The sequence below is a fragment of the Macaca thibetana genome, chromosome 12 (assembly GCF_024542745.1).
Source record: "Macaca thibetana thibetana isolate TM-01 chromosome 12, ASM2454274v1, whole genome shotgun sequence".
NCBI classification, from domain to species: Eukaryota; Metazoa; Chordata; class Mammalia; order Primates; family Cercopithecidae; genus Macaca; species Macaca thibetana.
This window is the reverse complement of record NC_065589.1, coordinates 1,330,002-1,347,139: the sequence shown is the minus strand read 5'-3', so window position 1 is coordinate 1,347,139 and position 17,138 is coordinate 1,330,002. Positions and strand designations below refer to the sequence as shown.

The window sequence follows — 17,138 nt, the reverse complement described above, 5'->3', positions numbered from 1 at the left end:
GAAAAGGCATCATTTTATAATGGCACAGATTACATATATTATGAAGGAGAGGTGACATCAGTATTGACAGCAAAAGGCTAATGCAGGACTATTCTAAAAAAACTTCATGTTAATAAATTTGACAACTTGGAGAAAATAGAAAACCCCTTGAAAGACACTAATTACCAAGTACACACAAAGAAACAGATGATCTATCCATACAGTGTAATATTACCCTGAAATAAAAAAGGACAAAGCAATGATATAGGTGACAACACACAAATGTCAAAACATCCTGCAAAGTGAAAGCAGACGGGCCCAATAGAGTAGATGTTATGGTTCCACTCACACACAAGTGTAGACAATCCAAAAGCATCTCCTGTGGCTGAAAGCAGACTGGGGGCTGCCTGGGGACAGAGAGGTGCGGGTGAGGGGACTGTGGTTTCAAGGTGCAGCCAAGTGGGATGGAGGGAGACTGTAAAACCAAATGGCATGGGACATTTTTGGGGTGATGGTGGGGATGATTTCATGGATGTATACAGATGTCAAAACTATTAAATTGTACACTATAAATATGTACAATTTACTGCATATCATTTTTTTTTTAAAGGAAAGAAAATACCATAAATACCTTCAGATAAGATTTTCAGGTAACAAAAAGAAAATATCTAATAACACAAGTGGCCATGTCAAACGTTACTGCTGCAGGTCCAGGTAAGTAAGCGCCACGAGAGACAAAGGCAGAAAACTGCTGGCCAACTCAGCAGCAGCTTGGATTGAAAGCTGCAGTCTTCCACATCTGCCATCTGAGTCCGTGCTGGCCCAATGACCCTGGCGTGACTCAACCCCAGGCTCAATCTTAGAGGCTGTTAGAGATTTTACTGGGGATCTCCATTAGAAAACATCTCCCATTACCAGGTCTTTCTGAATAGACAGAATCCTGCTCCGGGCAGCTTCGCAGTTGGCTCGCTTGCCTGTGATGATAATGGTCTCTGAATTGCTATTCTCTGCTGGAAGGTCGATCTTGGTGTTGCTTTCTTCACGAATCTACAGGAGAGAGATCACCATGAGAAGCTGACTAGAGCTCTCCCAGAGTTGAGACACAGTTGAGCACAGGGCTAGAAGTAAGCAAGAGTCCCTCCTAGTCTAAAACCAAAAGGGCGCAGGGCTACAAGGGACAGAGCAAGCAGCAGCAAGATGCAGGGGACAAGCTATCACCTTTTTAATGTTTGCGCCTCCTTTCCCAATGATGTTCTTGTGAAACTGTTTGAAGATCGGAACGGAAATTGAATAGCTATTTTCCACCTTAAAGACAAAAAGCACAGCCCGATTCACTGCCTGTGCTAGAGAGTGAAATACAGTATCCCTTCTACCCCTAAGGGTAGCATGAACACAACAGGGCACTGGCATTTGCAAACAAACCTTCAGGGGTTTGTCATGAGAGTAAGTAAAAGATCACTTGCCCAACAACTAACTTACCTTGCAAATTACAGTCAATCGACGCAAGTCCACTTTTTGGCTAAGAGAGAGTTCATGCCCCATGCCAGGATCAGAGCTGGCTGAGGAAGAGGCTCAGAACACACATGGAGACAGCACAGACCCCTACGCAATGGGCAATTCTGCACTTGGCAGTGATGTGACAGCAGCTCACGGTGCTGGAGTCCCTCACCCTCGCCTCTCCCAGGGCAGCCATCAGGTAAGGTGAAGCCCACGGAAATACATGGCCACCTATGGCCTTCTCATCCACTACTCACTACACTTTCTAAACTTGTTCCCACTTCAGTTTTTGAGAAAGATAATAAATCAGTGTATGACTCATTTCACCTGTTATACCTCTCATCTTACTGGATGGGACAGTTTCTCTAGGTATCTGAAGACTCCTCAAGGAAACAAGGTAATTGGGCATGAGAAAAGCAAATCTCCCCACCTGAATTGCAGTCTTAACAATGGCTGCCAATCTAAACATCCAGGTATTAAGTGAGAAGCCGTCACCACTTTGTCCCAAGTCCCTGGATGGAAGCCCAGCCCAGTTCCTATGTGCTTTCTCCGGAGCAGGGGTCCTGTGGGGGTCAGGACTTCTGACAGGACACATGCCCCACCCACCACAGGTGCTGTCGTACAAGAAAGGATGTAAAACGCCCCTACCAGATCTGCCACCATCTTCTGCATGTATTTTGTGCACTTTTCCACCTCATTCTTGGGTCCTCTGAGCTGGACAATGTCACTTTTTTGTGCTGGGTCTGGAAAGTTGATGATGACCTAGAACAAATCACAGGGAGACTAAGTTCAAGTATGAGGAAGGACATATATCCCAAATATCAAATATTCCTGAAATGTGACTTGGACCACTCCTATAGAGTTACAGAATGTCTCTGGGAAACTTTACCTCTGGGAATTTGTCACGAATTTCACGGATCCGTTCACCCTTCTGCCCAATGATTGTGCGATGAAATCTTTGCTCAATGATTAGATCCTTGGTACGCTCATTTTCCTAAAAATACAATTAAAGTAGATGTCATTTATCACAAGCATGGTGAGCAACTCCCCGCTGACACAAGGGGACACCAGGGAGCCCTGGGCGCAGTCCTTCACGGAGCAGGTGAGGTGGTCTCCAGATGGCACCTCGTAGCACCCCTGGGAGCAACCAGCCGTTAGAGTGCACAGCGCATGGTGAGTGCTCTCGCCAAGCATCGCCACACTCCGCAACACTGGCTGCGCGCCACTTTCCTCAACAAAGTCCAATTACACAACTCACTGTAGGACCCTTCAACCGAAAGTGCCATCATGACAGCGGCAATCACCAAAGCAGTTCAGCGAGCACTTCTGTTTTAACAGGTGCTACAGGGGAGGCCCAGCTCTTCCACTCGGAGGCCTGGCATTCTACACAGCAGTGAGTGACCCCTTCTGAAGAGAGGGTGGCTCGGACCACTTTCCCTGCGTGGCTAAGAATGTTCAGCACAGGGCACTGAACCCATATGGCTCTCAACTTCCTCAACAGGCCCCATTAAAATGTCAGAAGAATAAGCAGGGCTGGAATCCAGGGAAGAATACCATCAGCCTACCAAACGTTTCCGAGAATTCTGAGAGATTCTGGATTAGACGGCTATTGGCTGACAGAGAAATAAGGGCTCAGCAGTCAGGAAGGGCATAAAGCAGCCAGGACAACGGACCCGGGCTGGAGGCCAGGCTAAGAGGAGAACCTGGGATATGGGGGAATGAGCACCGGGAAGGCCACAAGCAGTGGGAGGCTGCATCACACCCTGGATTGCAGCTCAGCGCTATAAAAGAGGTCTGCCAATTTGAGACTCCTCATGGGGGTACTGGGGGGAGGCGAACAAAGCAGCCCCTAAGCGAGTGACAGGAACCCTGGTGCACGTTCCTCACACAGTCAGGCCAAAGGGCTGCTGCAGGCACTCACGCAGTCTTTGACCTCTCTGGATACTCAAAGACACCCAGAGACTTTCAAGTGTGGGCATCTGACTCACAGAAGCAAGGGTGCTCACAGCTGGCATAAGCATGTACGAAACGTTGGGGAGCCCAGAGCAGTGCAGTGCTTCTGCCAGGTGGTAGAGAGCAACAGCCCCCACTTCAGGTTTGCAGTGATCCTCGAGTTTGGCCTTACATGAGAACCACCTGGGATGCCTTTGAGAATCCAGAAATGTCTGTCACAATCTCTGGAGATGGTACCCAGGCATCTGGGAACCCAGGGTGTGGCCAAGGCCAAGACGCTGCCACACAGTCTCTGTGCCCTTCTAGCACAGCACACAGCCATGGAGGACAAGACGTGCAGGTGACCTGGGGAGGATAAAGGAAATGTGGCCCCAGGGAGTCAAATCCGGTTCCAGTGCAATGTGGGATTTGTTGACTTCCATTCTCCAAGGCCGCACACCACAACACGCTGCTCCTTAGAGGGAGCCAACAGACGCAAGGCCAGCGCCTTCCTAGAGGCCCCGGACATGGCACTTACCATGCGAGATGCAAGCTCCAGCAGCTCTCGCTTGGCCTGCTGCACACCCTGTGGGTCCCCCTCAATGCGGATCAAATTGCTCTTCTCACTGTCAGGAGGGATGCGCACGGACACCTTGTACTGGTCTTTGATTCTGTTTACTTAGGAACACAAAAGGAAACACATTTAGGACACAGACCAACAACATTCTGCCAGTGACTAACAACTAGGCAGGACGGGACTAAAGTGCCACATAACCTTATCAGTGATTCCCATTCACCAAAAATGATGCTTAGCTTCCCAAACAAGAATCTCCCTTGTCTAGAATGGGGGCCAGTTATGATCTTGACCTGGATCACAAGGGTTCTGGAGGACAGGCTCTCAGCCTCGACCACAAGTTGGCAATGCCCCGAGACCTTCAAGTAACTGATGGTTGGGGCCACTCAGTCTGGGATTTAGCTCATCTGGGGTATGGCTGGGGCTTCAGAATACTTAAAAGATTCCAGGTGTTTCTAATGTGCAGTAAGTCTGGGAACTACCATTCTCAAGTTAAAAAAATCACACACATTAACTCCACACAAAAGCACTCACTGATGCCTAAGAGCCTTGCGGGGACCATGCTGCTGCCCAGAGACCCCATCTACTGTTGGCTCAAATTCGAACTGAGCACTTCACTATGTCTGCAAGACAAGTGCTGTTGCAAACCCTCCTGCTGTCAACCTCTCTGGATAGAACCCAGTACCCCCAAGTTAGAGTTCCAGGTCCCCCAAACTCTGGAGAAGCCGCATCATCAGGAAACAAGGCAGGAATCTTGCCCACTGTGCAGTAAAGGAAAGCCCAGCTTGCTGGCAGGACCACCAGGAGGACTTTTTGTGCATCCATCCCGAACACATGCACATGCAGAGGCAGCAACGAGGCGATGCGCTGATGGAGGGTGACATGGACATACAGCTGTTCCAGGTGGAGCAACACAAGACAAGAGAAGCAGAGGACATGGGAGATGGGCAGCAGGTTTTTTTAGATTACGAAGGAAAACGAGAGTTAGGAACTGCATGAGAAGAAATCAGAACAGACATGACTCGCTATATTCCGCAATTTCTCGGGGGCAGAAACTAGAAATTAATGTTAGAATTACACTACTGTACTTCCATATATATGTGTTTTGAGACAAGGTCTTGCTCTGTCACCCAGGTTAAAATGCAGTGGCATGGTATGATCATGGCTCACTGTAGCCTTGACTTCCTGGGCTCAAGTGATATTCCTGCCTCAGCCTCCTGAGTAGCTGGGACCACAGGCCTGGCTAAATTTTTCTTTTTTGTAGAGATGGGGGTCTCACTATGTTGCCCAGGCTCATCTCTAACTCCTGGGCTCAGGTGATCCTCCTGCCTTGGTCTCCCAAAATGCTGGGATTACAGCCAAGAGCCACTGTGTCAGGCCTAAATAAACACTACGGTTAACCAAAACCAAAACAAAACATAAAAGCAAGTTTATGGTGTGTGCATGGTTCAAGCAGTGCGCAAAAATGTCACTTTGTGCCTGTAGACTCTCGTCCCTGTCACGTAAAATGACCACAAAACGTAATACTGACATCAGAGAGCTCACCATTGCACAGGCCACAGCACAGCTGACAAGCCTATGTTTACTCATAACAAAAACGGATACACGGACATCAGTCATGAGATGCAGGTTAGTGTCCCACTCCCTGGGAAAGGCTCCTTCATCCACTGAACTATCCAGGAATGGAGGACGTGTTTGCCTTCTCACCTTCCACCCCGCGCCTGGCCCGACTCACACTTTTAATACCAGCATCTCGGGAGGCTGAGGAGGGCAGATCACCTGAGCCCAGGAATTTGAGACTAGCCTGGCCAACACGGTGAAACCTCGTCTCTTCTAAAAATACAAAAATTGCCAGGTGCGGTGGTTCACGCCTGTAATCCCAGCACTTTGGGAGGCCCTGGTGGGCAGATCACGAGGTCAGGAGATCGAGACCATCCTGGCTAACACCGTGAAACCCCGCCTCTACAAAAAATACAAAAAAAAATTAGCCAGGCATGGTGGCGGGCACCTGCAGTCCCAGCTACTCGGGAGGCTGAGGCAGGAGAATGGTGTGAATCCGGCAGGCGGAGCTTGCAGTGAACCGAGATGGCACCACTGCACTCCAGCCCGGGCAACAGAGCAAGACTCCGTCTCCAAACAAACAAACAAACAAACAAACAAAATTAGCTGCAAGTGGTGGTATGCGCCTGTAGTCCCAGCTACACAGGAGGCTGAGGCAGAATTGCTTGAGCCCGGTAGGCAGAGGTTGTAGTGAGTTGAGATCACGCCACTGCACTCCAGCCTGGGTGACAGAGTGAGACCCTGTCTCAAAAAGAAAAAAAGTATCCCTCCCCATGTTGTTTTTACTTGGGCTCAAATCTAGACCTTGTTTACGCTTCAGTGAGTTCCAGATCAGCAGTTTCCATGTTCAGAAGGCATGGGTACTACAAACACTGATGTGAGGCTAACGTAGCAGGTCTGACTGAAATACAGAGGATGCTGCCCTTGGGCGTGCCTTCAACATGGCCCCTGTGGGTTACTTGCGGAGGGCTTAGATGGAGTTCCAAAAGTGACAATTCACCCACTGGCCAAACAGCTCTAATCCAACCACTGCACCAAGGGGCAAAGGAAAAGTGGCCTCTTCCCGCAGGCAGGAGAATGTAAAGTCTGAAACTCCCATTACAGGTAGCACTGGGCCTGGACTGTCTGCACAAACGTCCTAGTTCTCACACCTGACACCCCAACAAGGGTCTCAGGGCACACTGGCCCCACTGCAACAGACAGCCTCACTCACTGTTGGCGCCGCTCTTCCCAATGAGGTGCCTGTGGAACTTGTGGTCGATGTTGATCTCCACGTAGTCCATCCGGTTAATCTGCAGGAGGCACAGAGGTCCATGGATGCGCCCAGTTACTTGATCAATGAGCTGAACCAACACCCGGCAGTCTCCACGGTTGCCTTTTCTGACCATTCAGCTGTCAGGAATTGTTGGAGACTGCCCCTGTGTCTCCCCTGAAAGATGCCTTCTTCAAAATAAAGTTTCCTCTACCCACAATTATTCCAGGACTTCAGCCAGCTTCTAGTTGTTTCAGAACTTAGTACTCACCTAGCTAGGATGCCCTGGGTGCCTGTGCCCAGCCATGTGGGATGTCACCGAGAGATGACCACCCATGCCCAACTCAGAGCCTCCCTTGTCACCAGCACACACAACATTCCAAAGGGCACCTTACCAAATCTTTGACCATGCCTTCTATCTGTTCCTGGGCCACATTGACATCCTCTGTAGGGCCCTCCAAGGTGATCTTGTCTTCGCCCTCTGTGAACTCGATGTGAACCTACCACACCAAAACCACACAAAAAGAGATGGCTAAAACAGAATGGCCCAGCTGCAGCCCCTCAGCTCCCAGTGTGCAATTGCTGGTCCTCAGGGAGCCCACGGGTGCTCTCTTGGGAGTGGCTTCTGATCCCAAATTGCCTCATGTATATGTTAGGGAGGGAGGGACATATACACAGACATCAAGCAAAGTTGAAAGGCAGGGTTAGGGAGCCATAATCAGGAAACTCAACACTGTGGCCGAATAATCTTGCCTTTCACTGAGAACACGGTTTGCTCCACAGAAGCCACTAACATAAAGCATGCGAGATGCTCATGCATCATCTGAACTTTTACAAGGCCTGGTCCTCTTCAGTCGCATGAAGAATGAGACAGGGCACGGATGGAATTTTAAAACTAGTACAGCTGCACCAAGGTGGCAAAGTGATTTGCTCGACGTAGACGAGGCTGCCAGCTTTCCTGGTTTATTACCCTCCAGGTACGAGTTAAGGGAGGGAGACTGGTCCTTATATGAAGCTATAAGAAGGAAAAGGGGCTGGGCACAGTGACTCACACCCATAACCTCAACTTTTTGAGAGGCTGAGGCAGGAGAACTACTTGAGCCCAAGAGTTCGAGATCAGCCTGGGCAACACAGCAAGACCCTGCCTCCACAAAAACTAGCCTGGGATGGTGGTGTGCGCCTGTAGTGCCAGCTACTTGTGAAGCTGAGATGAGTGGATCACTTGAGCCATGAGTTCAAGGCTGCAGTGAGCTATGATCGCGCCACTGCACCCCAGCTTGGGTGACAGAGTGAGGCTTTGTCACTAAAAAGAAGGAATAAAATAAAAAAAAATTTTATTTTTAAAAAGGACTGTAACATTAACTGGAAACAAATTTTAAACAAAACAGGAATTAAATATGATGGTTGGATTCTCTGGTATTTCTTTTTTGTTCATGTTTTCTGGATGCTACAATCTCCTTTGGTAAACTGAGAAAGCTTTAAATTCACTCTTAATACAATTTGTATACAAGTTCTGCTCTTCAAACGACTATGAAGTTATTTCACCAAAATTACTAAATGACATGTTTCCTAAGATACTTATGAAACCTAGTAACACACAATCCTCTCTGGTTAAAGACTAGAAGGATGGTACAGACATCTACAGACATTTATTCTGCTGTTCTTCAGCTAACATGGAAGTTGACCATGTCAAACAGGCCAGTTAATTCAGAAAAATACACCAGTTTTCAAGGGCATCCACAGTACAAAGGTCAACAAAGCAATGTCAGAAACAGACAGAAAACAAGACAAATTCAATACAACAGGTGAAAAACGCGTCCTTACCTTTGGCATCTGCTGAGTGATTTTGGCCAGGTTCTGCCCTTTCTTGCCAATGATGAAACGGTGAAGCCAGGAAGGGGCGGCGACAGAGGAGACGGTGAAGCTATTGGCCTAAGAAAACGGGAAAACAGCCATGGGTTTGCAGAGCTCAAGGTCACGTCACAGTGAAAGCCAGGCTGCTCACCTGGGGCTCAGAGACGCGCACTCCCCAAACCTGGGCACCTGCACTGTGTCCAGGCCCCAGGATTTACAAATCGAGAGCTCATCCATGAAGGCCCCGCAGACTCCACTCAAAGGAGACACATTTCATGCTCAGAGGCAGTTACCTTGGCATAGACTTCAGTCAACGCCTGACCTAACTTTTCAGGTTCGCCTCGAAGTATTACAGTCTCAGAGATGCTGTCTGAGGGCGGGATCTCAACGGAAACTCCAGTTCTCTCAAGGATCTCCTGCAATGAATTGCCCTTGGGCCCGATGACATACTTGTGCTGGGATTTCTTCACTTCCACTGCAATGGTTGTAGTCTTCTTTTTCTAAATAAGAGCACCATAAGGGGCAGTCAAAGGGAAAGGTGTGGGAAGCGGGCAGGTGGGCACGGCCACTGCTGCAGAAAGCAAGCCAAAGTGGCCCAGACTACAGATGCTGATCCCAAGAAGTGAACAACAGTGATCAGGACTAGCCAATCCCCACCAACTTCACGGCTCAAGACTGGATTTTCCCTAGAATAGTCACCCGCCGGCTGATAACTTCGTTCTTGAACACTGCAAAACACCCAATCCTTTCCCTCAATTAAGGAACCCGTTTCAGATCTCAAAGTTCACTAAGCGGAGCTAACAGCTTAATCTAAGACGTGAACAAGTCTGGGTTGTGCGTCTGACCTGGGGCAGCCCAGCTGGCAGCATGTCAGCACAGTCAGAGGCCCAGGACGGCAAGGACAACCGGCCTGCAGATGCTCAACAGCAAGGGACGGGCGGGCACCGATCTCACACGGGCCACTCTAGTGTAGAGACAATAAGCATCTTCATCAAGGACAAAAAGATAAGGGGCTGAGCCAGGCCTTAACTGAATCTCCAGACCCAAATCCTAGTTTCTATTCCTGCCCATGAGGATTTGCCTCCTCTAAATCGCGTACCTTCTCCTCATAAATCTTCTTGATGCGAGCCACGGCCTGAGCCAACTGCTCCTTCTCTCCAGTGAAGACAATCTCTGTCCGGTTCACGCTGGGTGGGGGGATGTTGATGCGTGTCCCTGTCTCTTGCATGATCTCGCCGACCAGTCTATTATACGGCCCAGCGATGAAGGGGTGGAATGCCTTTTCTACTTCTAGCCTCTCCACAGCACGTTTGTCCTGGAAAGGAAGGGATGACCTGATGAGAACAGGCCTCTGAAAACAAACTGGGGACAGACAGGGCTTCTCAGGGTTGGAGTCAAGCCCTCCACCCCCACCACCTTATGCCTTTACGTCCACACTGGACACGGCAACCCATGAGGGAGTAAGGTCTGCACAAGGAGGCAGGCAGGGGCACGAGGCACTCACGCAGGCCTCACCTGCTCGGCAGAGATGAGTAAGACTTCGTGGCGAGCTTTCTCGATGCCCTCTTTGGTGCCGGTGATCTTGATCTGATTGCTGGGGTCATCTGGACGTGGGATCTGGATTTTGGTTGCAGTTTTTAGCTCCAAGTCTTGCAGTTTCTCTCCATTTTTGCCAATAACAAAGCGATGGTGTTCTTTGGGAATGGCAACAGTTGCTGAGGCCTACAGCAAGAAGAGAATCAAGGAAAACAAGAGTATTTGTAGGATCTGAAGGAGCGTATTTTTCCAAGACATTCTGGCAGAAACATCATCTTTGCTTATTCTTGCCCACCAGCCCCAACCCATCCATTAGAACAGCGTGAGCTTACACATCACATGCTTGGGGAAGATTGCCCTGACTCCCAGCCTAGCGTAAGTTCAAGTGTATCCGCACTACTAAACATCCACTGGAATATACACCCACAAAGGGAGGCAACAGTTCACATCCACAGAAGCTGGACAGGAAGAAGCATGACTGCATATCCAGAAACCCTGAAAAAACTGCTGGGTTAAATTCTATGAATAGCAGGGAGAAAAGACTGAAATCCAGAAGTTAACAACATTAACTTCCACAAACAACAACTACTTGGAGGATGTAATGACAGAAATGCGTTTCTTTTTTTTTTTGAGACGGAGTCTCGCTCTGTCGCCAGGCTGGAGTGCAATGGCGTGATCTTAGCTCACTGTAACCTCCACCTCCCAGATTCAAGGGATTCTCCTGCCTCAGCCTCCCGAGTAGCCGGGACTACAGGCGTGTGCCACCACGCCCGGCTAATTTTTATATTTTTAGTAGAGACAAGGTTTCACCATGTTGGCCAGGATGGTCTCGAACTCCTGACCTCGTGATCCACCCACTTCGGCCTCCCAAAGTGCTGGGATTGCAGGTGTGAGCCACTGCGCCTGGCCAAAAGATGTGTTTCTAATAGAAAAAAGGACAAAAGAAAAAAAGGACAGGAAGAAAGCTAGACATAAAGCGCAACACAAGGTGAAGTATGTGCATTAGAAACTAGAAAACACTCCTTAAAAGAGGTAAAAGAAGGTTTAAGTAGATGGCAGTTATCCCAATTAACTTTAAAATATTAATACAATTTCAAACAGCTGATTATAAAGGTTGTAACACAGAACAAACAAAAATAAACCAGAAAACCCTGAAAAAGAATAGTGCAGGGTGGAGGTGTTAACAGTGGTCCTAGACATTAAACATGAAACCATTATCATTAACATAGGAAATATCAGTATATGGAAAGACAGACCTGCTGGTCTGAACTGAAAACCCAGAAACAGACCTAAGTTAATATAAACACCTAGCACATGATAGAAGCAGCCACTCAAGCCCAATGGAGCAAAATGTCTTTTCAAGATGGTGATGGCATGCCTGTAATCCCAGCACTCTGGGAGGCTGAGGTGAGAGGATTGTTTGAGCCTAGGAGTCCAAGATCAGCCTGGACGACATGGTGAGACCTCACTTCTACAAAAATTTTAAAAATCAGCTGGCCAAGGCCAGGCACAGTGGCTCATGCCTGTAATCCCAGCATTTTGGGAGGCTGAGGAGGGCGGATCATGAGGTCAGGAGATCGAGACCATCCTGGCTAACACAGTGAAACCCCATCTCTACTAAAAATACAAAAAATTAGTTGGGCGAGGTGGCAGGTGCCTGTAGTCCCAGCTACTTGGGAGGCTGAGGCAGGACAATGGCGTGAACCCAGGAGGCGGAGCTTGCAGTGAGCCGAGATTGCGCCACTGCACTCCAGCCTGGATGACAGAGCGAGACTCTGTCTCAAAAAGGAAAAAAAATAGCTGGCCATGGTGACATGTGCCTGTGGTCCCAGCTACTGGGGTGGTGGAGGCAGGAGGACTGCCTAAGCCCAGGAGGTTGAGGCTCTGGTGAGCCGTGATCACGCCATGGCACTTCAGCGTATGTGGCAGGCTGAGACCCTGTGTTGAAACAAAACAAAACAAAAAAACAGTGCTGACAACTCGAAAGCCATATGGAAAAAGGTGAAACTTCATCAGTGCCTCAACCCTATTTGCAATAAATTCCAAATAGATCAGAAACTGAAATGTAAGAACACATTTACAAGCAGCAGAAGAAAATATAAACTTTCTTAGGACCTGATAGTGAAAAAACTTTCCTAACAATGACTCAAGATAATAAAAAATGCAAGTGGTCCTCATATATTGAAAAGGTGCTCAATCTTGCTCATCAGAAAAATGCAAATTAAAAGTATATTTGGTTGCCTCTCTCAGTGGCTAAAACCCAAGAATGTGATGAGCCTGGCTCCTGCATAGTGCTGATGAGACTGCAAAACACTAACTCCTAAGGAAGGAAATTTAGCATCAGATGGCCCAATTCCATATGCAGCCACCCTCTGACCCAGCCATCTCACTTCTAGGAATATATCCCAAGATACACTGGGTAAAATAGGAAATAGCATATGCACACGATTTTTACTGTAAAATAATTTGTAACAGCTAAAGTCTGGAAACTACCCAAATGCCCATCAGTAGGAGAGCCTGGGTAAATTACAGTATGCCCACAGAGTATTACACTTCTGAATAAAGAAATGAGAAAAATCACTACTTACTGATATGCAGACACCTCCAAACAATAATAAAAGAAAAAAAGCAAGGATAGAACAGGGCGTATGGCAAGCTGTATTTTGCTTCTGTTCTCAAATAACAAACAACAAAGCATAAACCAGGACCAGGAATGGCCGCCTACAGAGGCGGGGAGGGAGCAGGGTGAAGGTAACAGGCTAGGGAAATTTCTCTAATTTATATAAATAAAGTATATAAATAAATATACTTTATTATATAACGTTGACTTTGCAAACATATAAATGTTGAAATACTTTTTAAAAATTGACAATAAATGGAAACAAATGTATCTAACTATATCAAGATGACAGGAAAACTCAGAAAAAAAGAATTACTTCAAGTCATTTTGAACTCATGATTTTCCTTTTTTGAGATAGGCTCTCACTCTGTCACCTAGGCTGGGTTGCGGTGGTGCACACACCGCTCACAGAAGCCTCCACCTCCCAGGCTCAAACAATCCTTTCTCCTCAGACTTCTAAGTAGCTGGGATTACAGGTGAGCGCCACCACACCCAGCTATTTTTTGTAGAGATGGGGTCTGGCCACGTTGCCCAGGCTGGTCTCAAATTCCTGGGCTCATGCAATCTGCTCACCTTGGCCTCCCGAAGTGCTAGGATTACAGGTGTGAGACCCACCGCCTGATCTGCCTTTCTTAAAAGCACAATTTTCCTAGCTCTGTCTTCTGAAAAAGCCTAGAAGCTCTTGACAACCTAGTCGCCATGTCCAGCTATGGAGACTGGAGTCTCCAACTGCAATTTCCTACTCAAAAGGTTCAGAGTTCATAGAGAAATAGCTGACTCAAGGTCTGTGGAAGGAAATATGTAAGATTAGCCTGAGGCATCTGTGTTAGAAATTAAGAAGTTATTTATTTATTTATTTTTGAGGCAGAGTCTTGCTCAGTCGCCCAGGCTGGAGTGCAGTGGCGCGATCTCAGCTCAGTGCAACCTCTGCCTCCCGGGTTCAAGTGATTCTCCTGCCTCAGTCTCCTGAGTAGCTGGGATTACAGGCGTGCACCACCATGCCTGGCTAATTTTTTTTTTGTATTTTTAGTAGAGATGGGGTTTCGCCATATTGGCCAGGCTGGTCTCAAACTCCTGACCTGAGGTGATCTGCCCGCCTTGGCCTCCCGAAGTGCTGGGGATTATAGGCATGAGCCACCACGCCTGGCCAGAAGTTATTGATATTAATGGGTCATGACAGAAAGCTGCAGGGAACAAAACTGAAAGGAGGGGACCCACTGGCCAAAGATGGAGCATCTCCAGCATGAAGAATGACGGACAATGCCTGAGTTCATAATGACACTAAAAGAGTCACTGATCAACACTGAAGTCGCAGGAGTGCCAAAGAATCAATTATTTATCTGGCACTTCCCACTCAACTGCTGATAAAGAAAAATTTTTCTTTACAAGAATTATCAACTAATGTATGAGCAGGGAGAGAATTAGAAAAGCATAATTGGCAACCCTTAACGAATTTGGGCAGCAACCACCAACTGATAGTAAAACGATTACACAAACCACTGATAGGGAACTTTACAAGGGAAGACCCAGACCTAAGCCTACTGATCAATCTCAAAATCAGTACAAGCAGAACAACCAGCAATCACAGCACGGACTGAGCACCACCTACAGGGTCTTCTTGCCAAACAAGCTGACTGCGGAAGTAACCAAGCCCCTAGAGATCTAATACCAGTTCACCAAAAATAATCAGTGACTAGCAGAACAAACCAAACACCCACAGTCCCCAATAATCAATGGCATTAAAAAAAGGGAGGACTGGCTGGGCATGGTGGCTCATGTCTGTAATTCCAACACTTTGGGAGGCTGAAGTGGGTGGATCATTTGAGCCTAGGAGTTCAAGACCAGCCTGGGCAACATGGTGAAAACTCGTACCTGCCAAAAAAAAAAAAAAAAAAAAAAAGCCAGGCCTGATGGTGCATGCCTGCAGTCTCAACTACTTGAAGGGCTGAGGATCACTTGAGCCCAGGAGGTCAAGGCTGCCGTGAGCTGTGTCTGCACCACCGCACTCCAGCCTGGGCAACAAAATGAGATCCTGTCTCAAAAAAAAAAAAAAGGGGGGGGGGTAGGAGGGACTGTTACAGTGTTAAGCACTGTTAAAGAATGAGAAGAGACCTAGGACTCTATAATCAACTGCAACACTGGGACCTTGTATGGACAATGACTTGAACAGACCAACTGGAAGAAACATCTTTGAGATGATGAGGAAAGTCCAACACAGACTGGGTTAAACACAGGTATAATATTAAGAAACCACTATCAATATGACTACATGAGTTAAGAGCAGAATGACTACACATATGTATACATAAAAATGGGACTCCCTGAAGTAAGGCACAATAATGTATCTGGGATTTGTTTTAAGATAATCGAGGAGCAGGAGAGAGTGTCAAGGGTGAATGTCTTCATTCTGATCCATATATTCAGTGAAGTGGCCCTTTCCCCTGCAGTGTTCATTACAAAACAGAGGCTCAAATATCCACTGACTGGCAGACACCAGCAAAACTTTCAGAGCCTATTATGCACTGGCCACAATGCTGGGCAATTACAAGCAACACTTTCACCTTCCTAACACTTAACACTCCATGAAGCCAGCTGGGGTTGGGGACTGTCGCGATGCCCCCATGTGATTAAGTGGCACAGCTGGATCTGCATCAGGCAGCACTCCCCTGCCTCGCCTCCTGGCTACGCCCTGCGCTCCTACCCCTCGGCCCCTCTCCCATCAGATCCCCACCGTCCAACCACCGTGCTCCAGATCCAGCTCCCACAAGATCAAGGAGACTCAGTAGCAGATGGGAAGAACCCCCATTCCTAAATAAGCCTATGCAGTACAACAGCAGTCATGCAACATTTTAATAAGATAGTTTACATTTTTCTTGGTCTAAGAGCTGCCAGTTAGGGAGAAATGCATCAGAGATTTGCTTATTACAAATGTTCTTCAATAAAGTCCAAGTACTAGGAAAGTGGCTTAAAATATAATTTGAACTTGTAATCTCCTAAATCTGGGGCCTATTAACATGTAGTCAATGAACACACCAGCAAAGCAATGGGGACCACCATCTTCACCACTCAGCAAGCCCAGTTTCTTTTAAGTGTCTCAAACTCTGGGACAAGCTTCTAATTTTCAATTTGGCCAGATGTGGTGGTGTGCCTGTAATCCCAGCTAACTGGGAGGCTAGGAGGGGGACTGCCTGAGCCCAGGAGCTCAAGGCCACAGTGTACTGTAACCACACCTGTGAAGTGCCACTGCACAAGAGCCTGGACAACAAAGTGAGACTTTGTCTCTTAAAACAAAAAAAATTATTATTACTTTCAAGTTCATTCACTCAAAGAGCAAAAATGGTAAGTGTCCCAGTTCTATTATTAGTTTAGTGAGTCTTTTCCACTAAAAATGCCAGAGGACTCTGAATGTTGCTGTCCCACCTCCGAAAGATTGAACTGTCCCACTGGCAGAAGGGTCCAGTGAAGTTCTAGCCTGCATCAGGAGTAATGGAATGGGTACACAGTCACTGGGGAGAAGTAGGCCTCAGGCTACCCACCTGAGTCTGCAGTCTAGCAACAATGTCCTTCCGAGCTTTCATGACAGCATCCAGCTTTCCTGACACCATGATGGAGAGGCCTTGGTCTTTGGCCAAAGACAGCTCCAAGTGAGCACCGGTTCTCTGCATGATCTCAAGGCAGATTTTTGCTTGTTCACCTTCTCCAAATTGGTTCATATCCTTATATTTTCTCTCCTCCAGGGGTACATGGAACACCTGTTCAAAAAAGATCAAAAAAGGGAAGGTTAAGAGATTAAAAGAAAGCCAACAGACAGGGAGTAAAGAACATGTGTTCATCACCATCCACTCACAAAGTAGCCCCACCCTGCCCACAGGCACTGCTCGAAGCCCTGGGATAAAGCAGCTGAAAGACACGGAGAAAGTGCCAAGGTCAAGAGGCTGGCATCCTAAGGAGGAGAGAACTACATTGGCGGCACAAATGGATGAGGCAGCTAGCAAGTGCTGTGATGAAATCAACAGGGGGAAGAGAGTTTGAGAGAAAGTGGGAGGTGGAGCCTGGGGACGGCCAGGAAACACCTTCCTGAAGCACGAGGCAGCTATCCATGCTAAGAGGTGAGGGAACTACGGGTATACAGGCAGGAAAGCCGAGGAGGTAGATGGGGCACCTGATGAGCACACCAGAGGGGCACAGTTCAGAGGATCACCCATCCCACCCGGAGTAAAAGTCAACACAGGGTTTCAGCAGGAGGCATATTCTGCTTGATGGCGCAGGGTCTACCCTGGTTTGAGACCACAGTCACCAAGTAGACTGCGGTACATTTAACAAAACCACTAACA

The 17,138-nt window shown here is 47.7% G+C and overlaps 1 protein-coding gene across 4 annotated transcripts in view; it reads right to left on the bottom strand.

The window, feature by feature from the left end:
- Window positions 1-17,138, bottom strand: part of HDLBP (high density lipoprotein binding protein) — an 88,872-nt gene that overhangs the window by 17,058 nt on the left and 54,676 nt on the right. For all 4 annotated transcript variants that reach the window (XM_050751943.1, XM_050751945.1, XM_050751947.1 and 1 more), the window contains exons 5-16: window positions 16,341-16,556; window positions 10,164-10,370; window positions 9,748-9,963; window positions 8,942-9,148; window positions 8,619-8,726; window positions 7,190-7,294; window positions 6,756-6,834; window positions 3,947-4,086; window positions 2,366-2,470; window positions 2,125-2,238; window positions 1,198-1,284; window positions 895-1,026 (exon numbers count right to left, since the gene is read on the bottom strand). In XM_050751943.1, coding sequence (XP_050607900.1) covers window positions 895-1,026; window positions 1,198-1,284; window positions 2,125-2,238; window positions 2,366-2,470; window positions 3,947-4,086; window positions 6,756-6,834; window positions 7,190-7,294; window positions 8,619-8,726; window positions 8,942-9,148; window positions 9,748-9,963; window positions 10,164-10,370; window positions 16,341-16,556 — 1,716 coding nt within the window. The remainder of the gene's footprint in view (window positions 1-894; window positions 1,027-1,197; window positions 1,285-2,124; window positions 2,239-2,365; window positions 2,471-3,946; window positions 4,087-6,755; window positions 6,835-7,189; window positions 7,295-8,618; window positions 8,727-8,941; window positions 9,149-9,747; window positions 9,964-10,163; window positions 10,371-16,340; window positions 16,557-17,138) is intronic.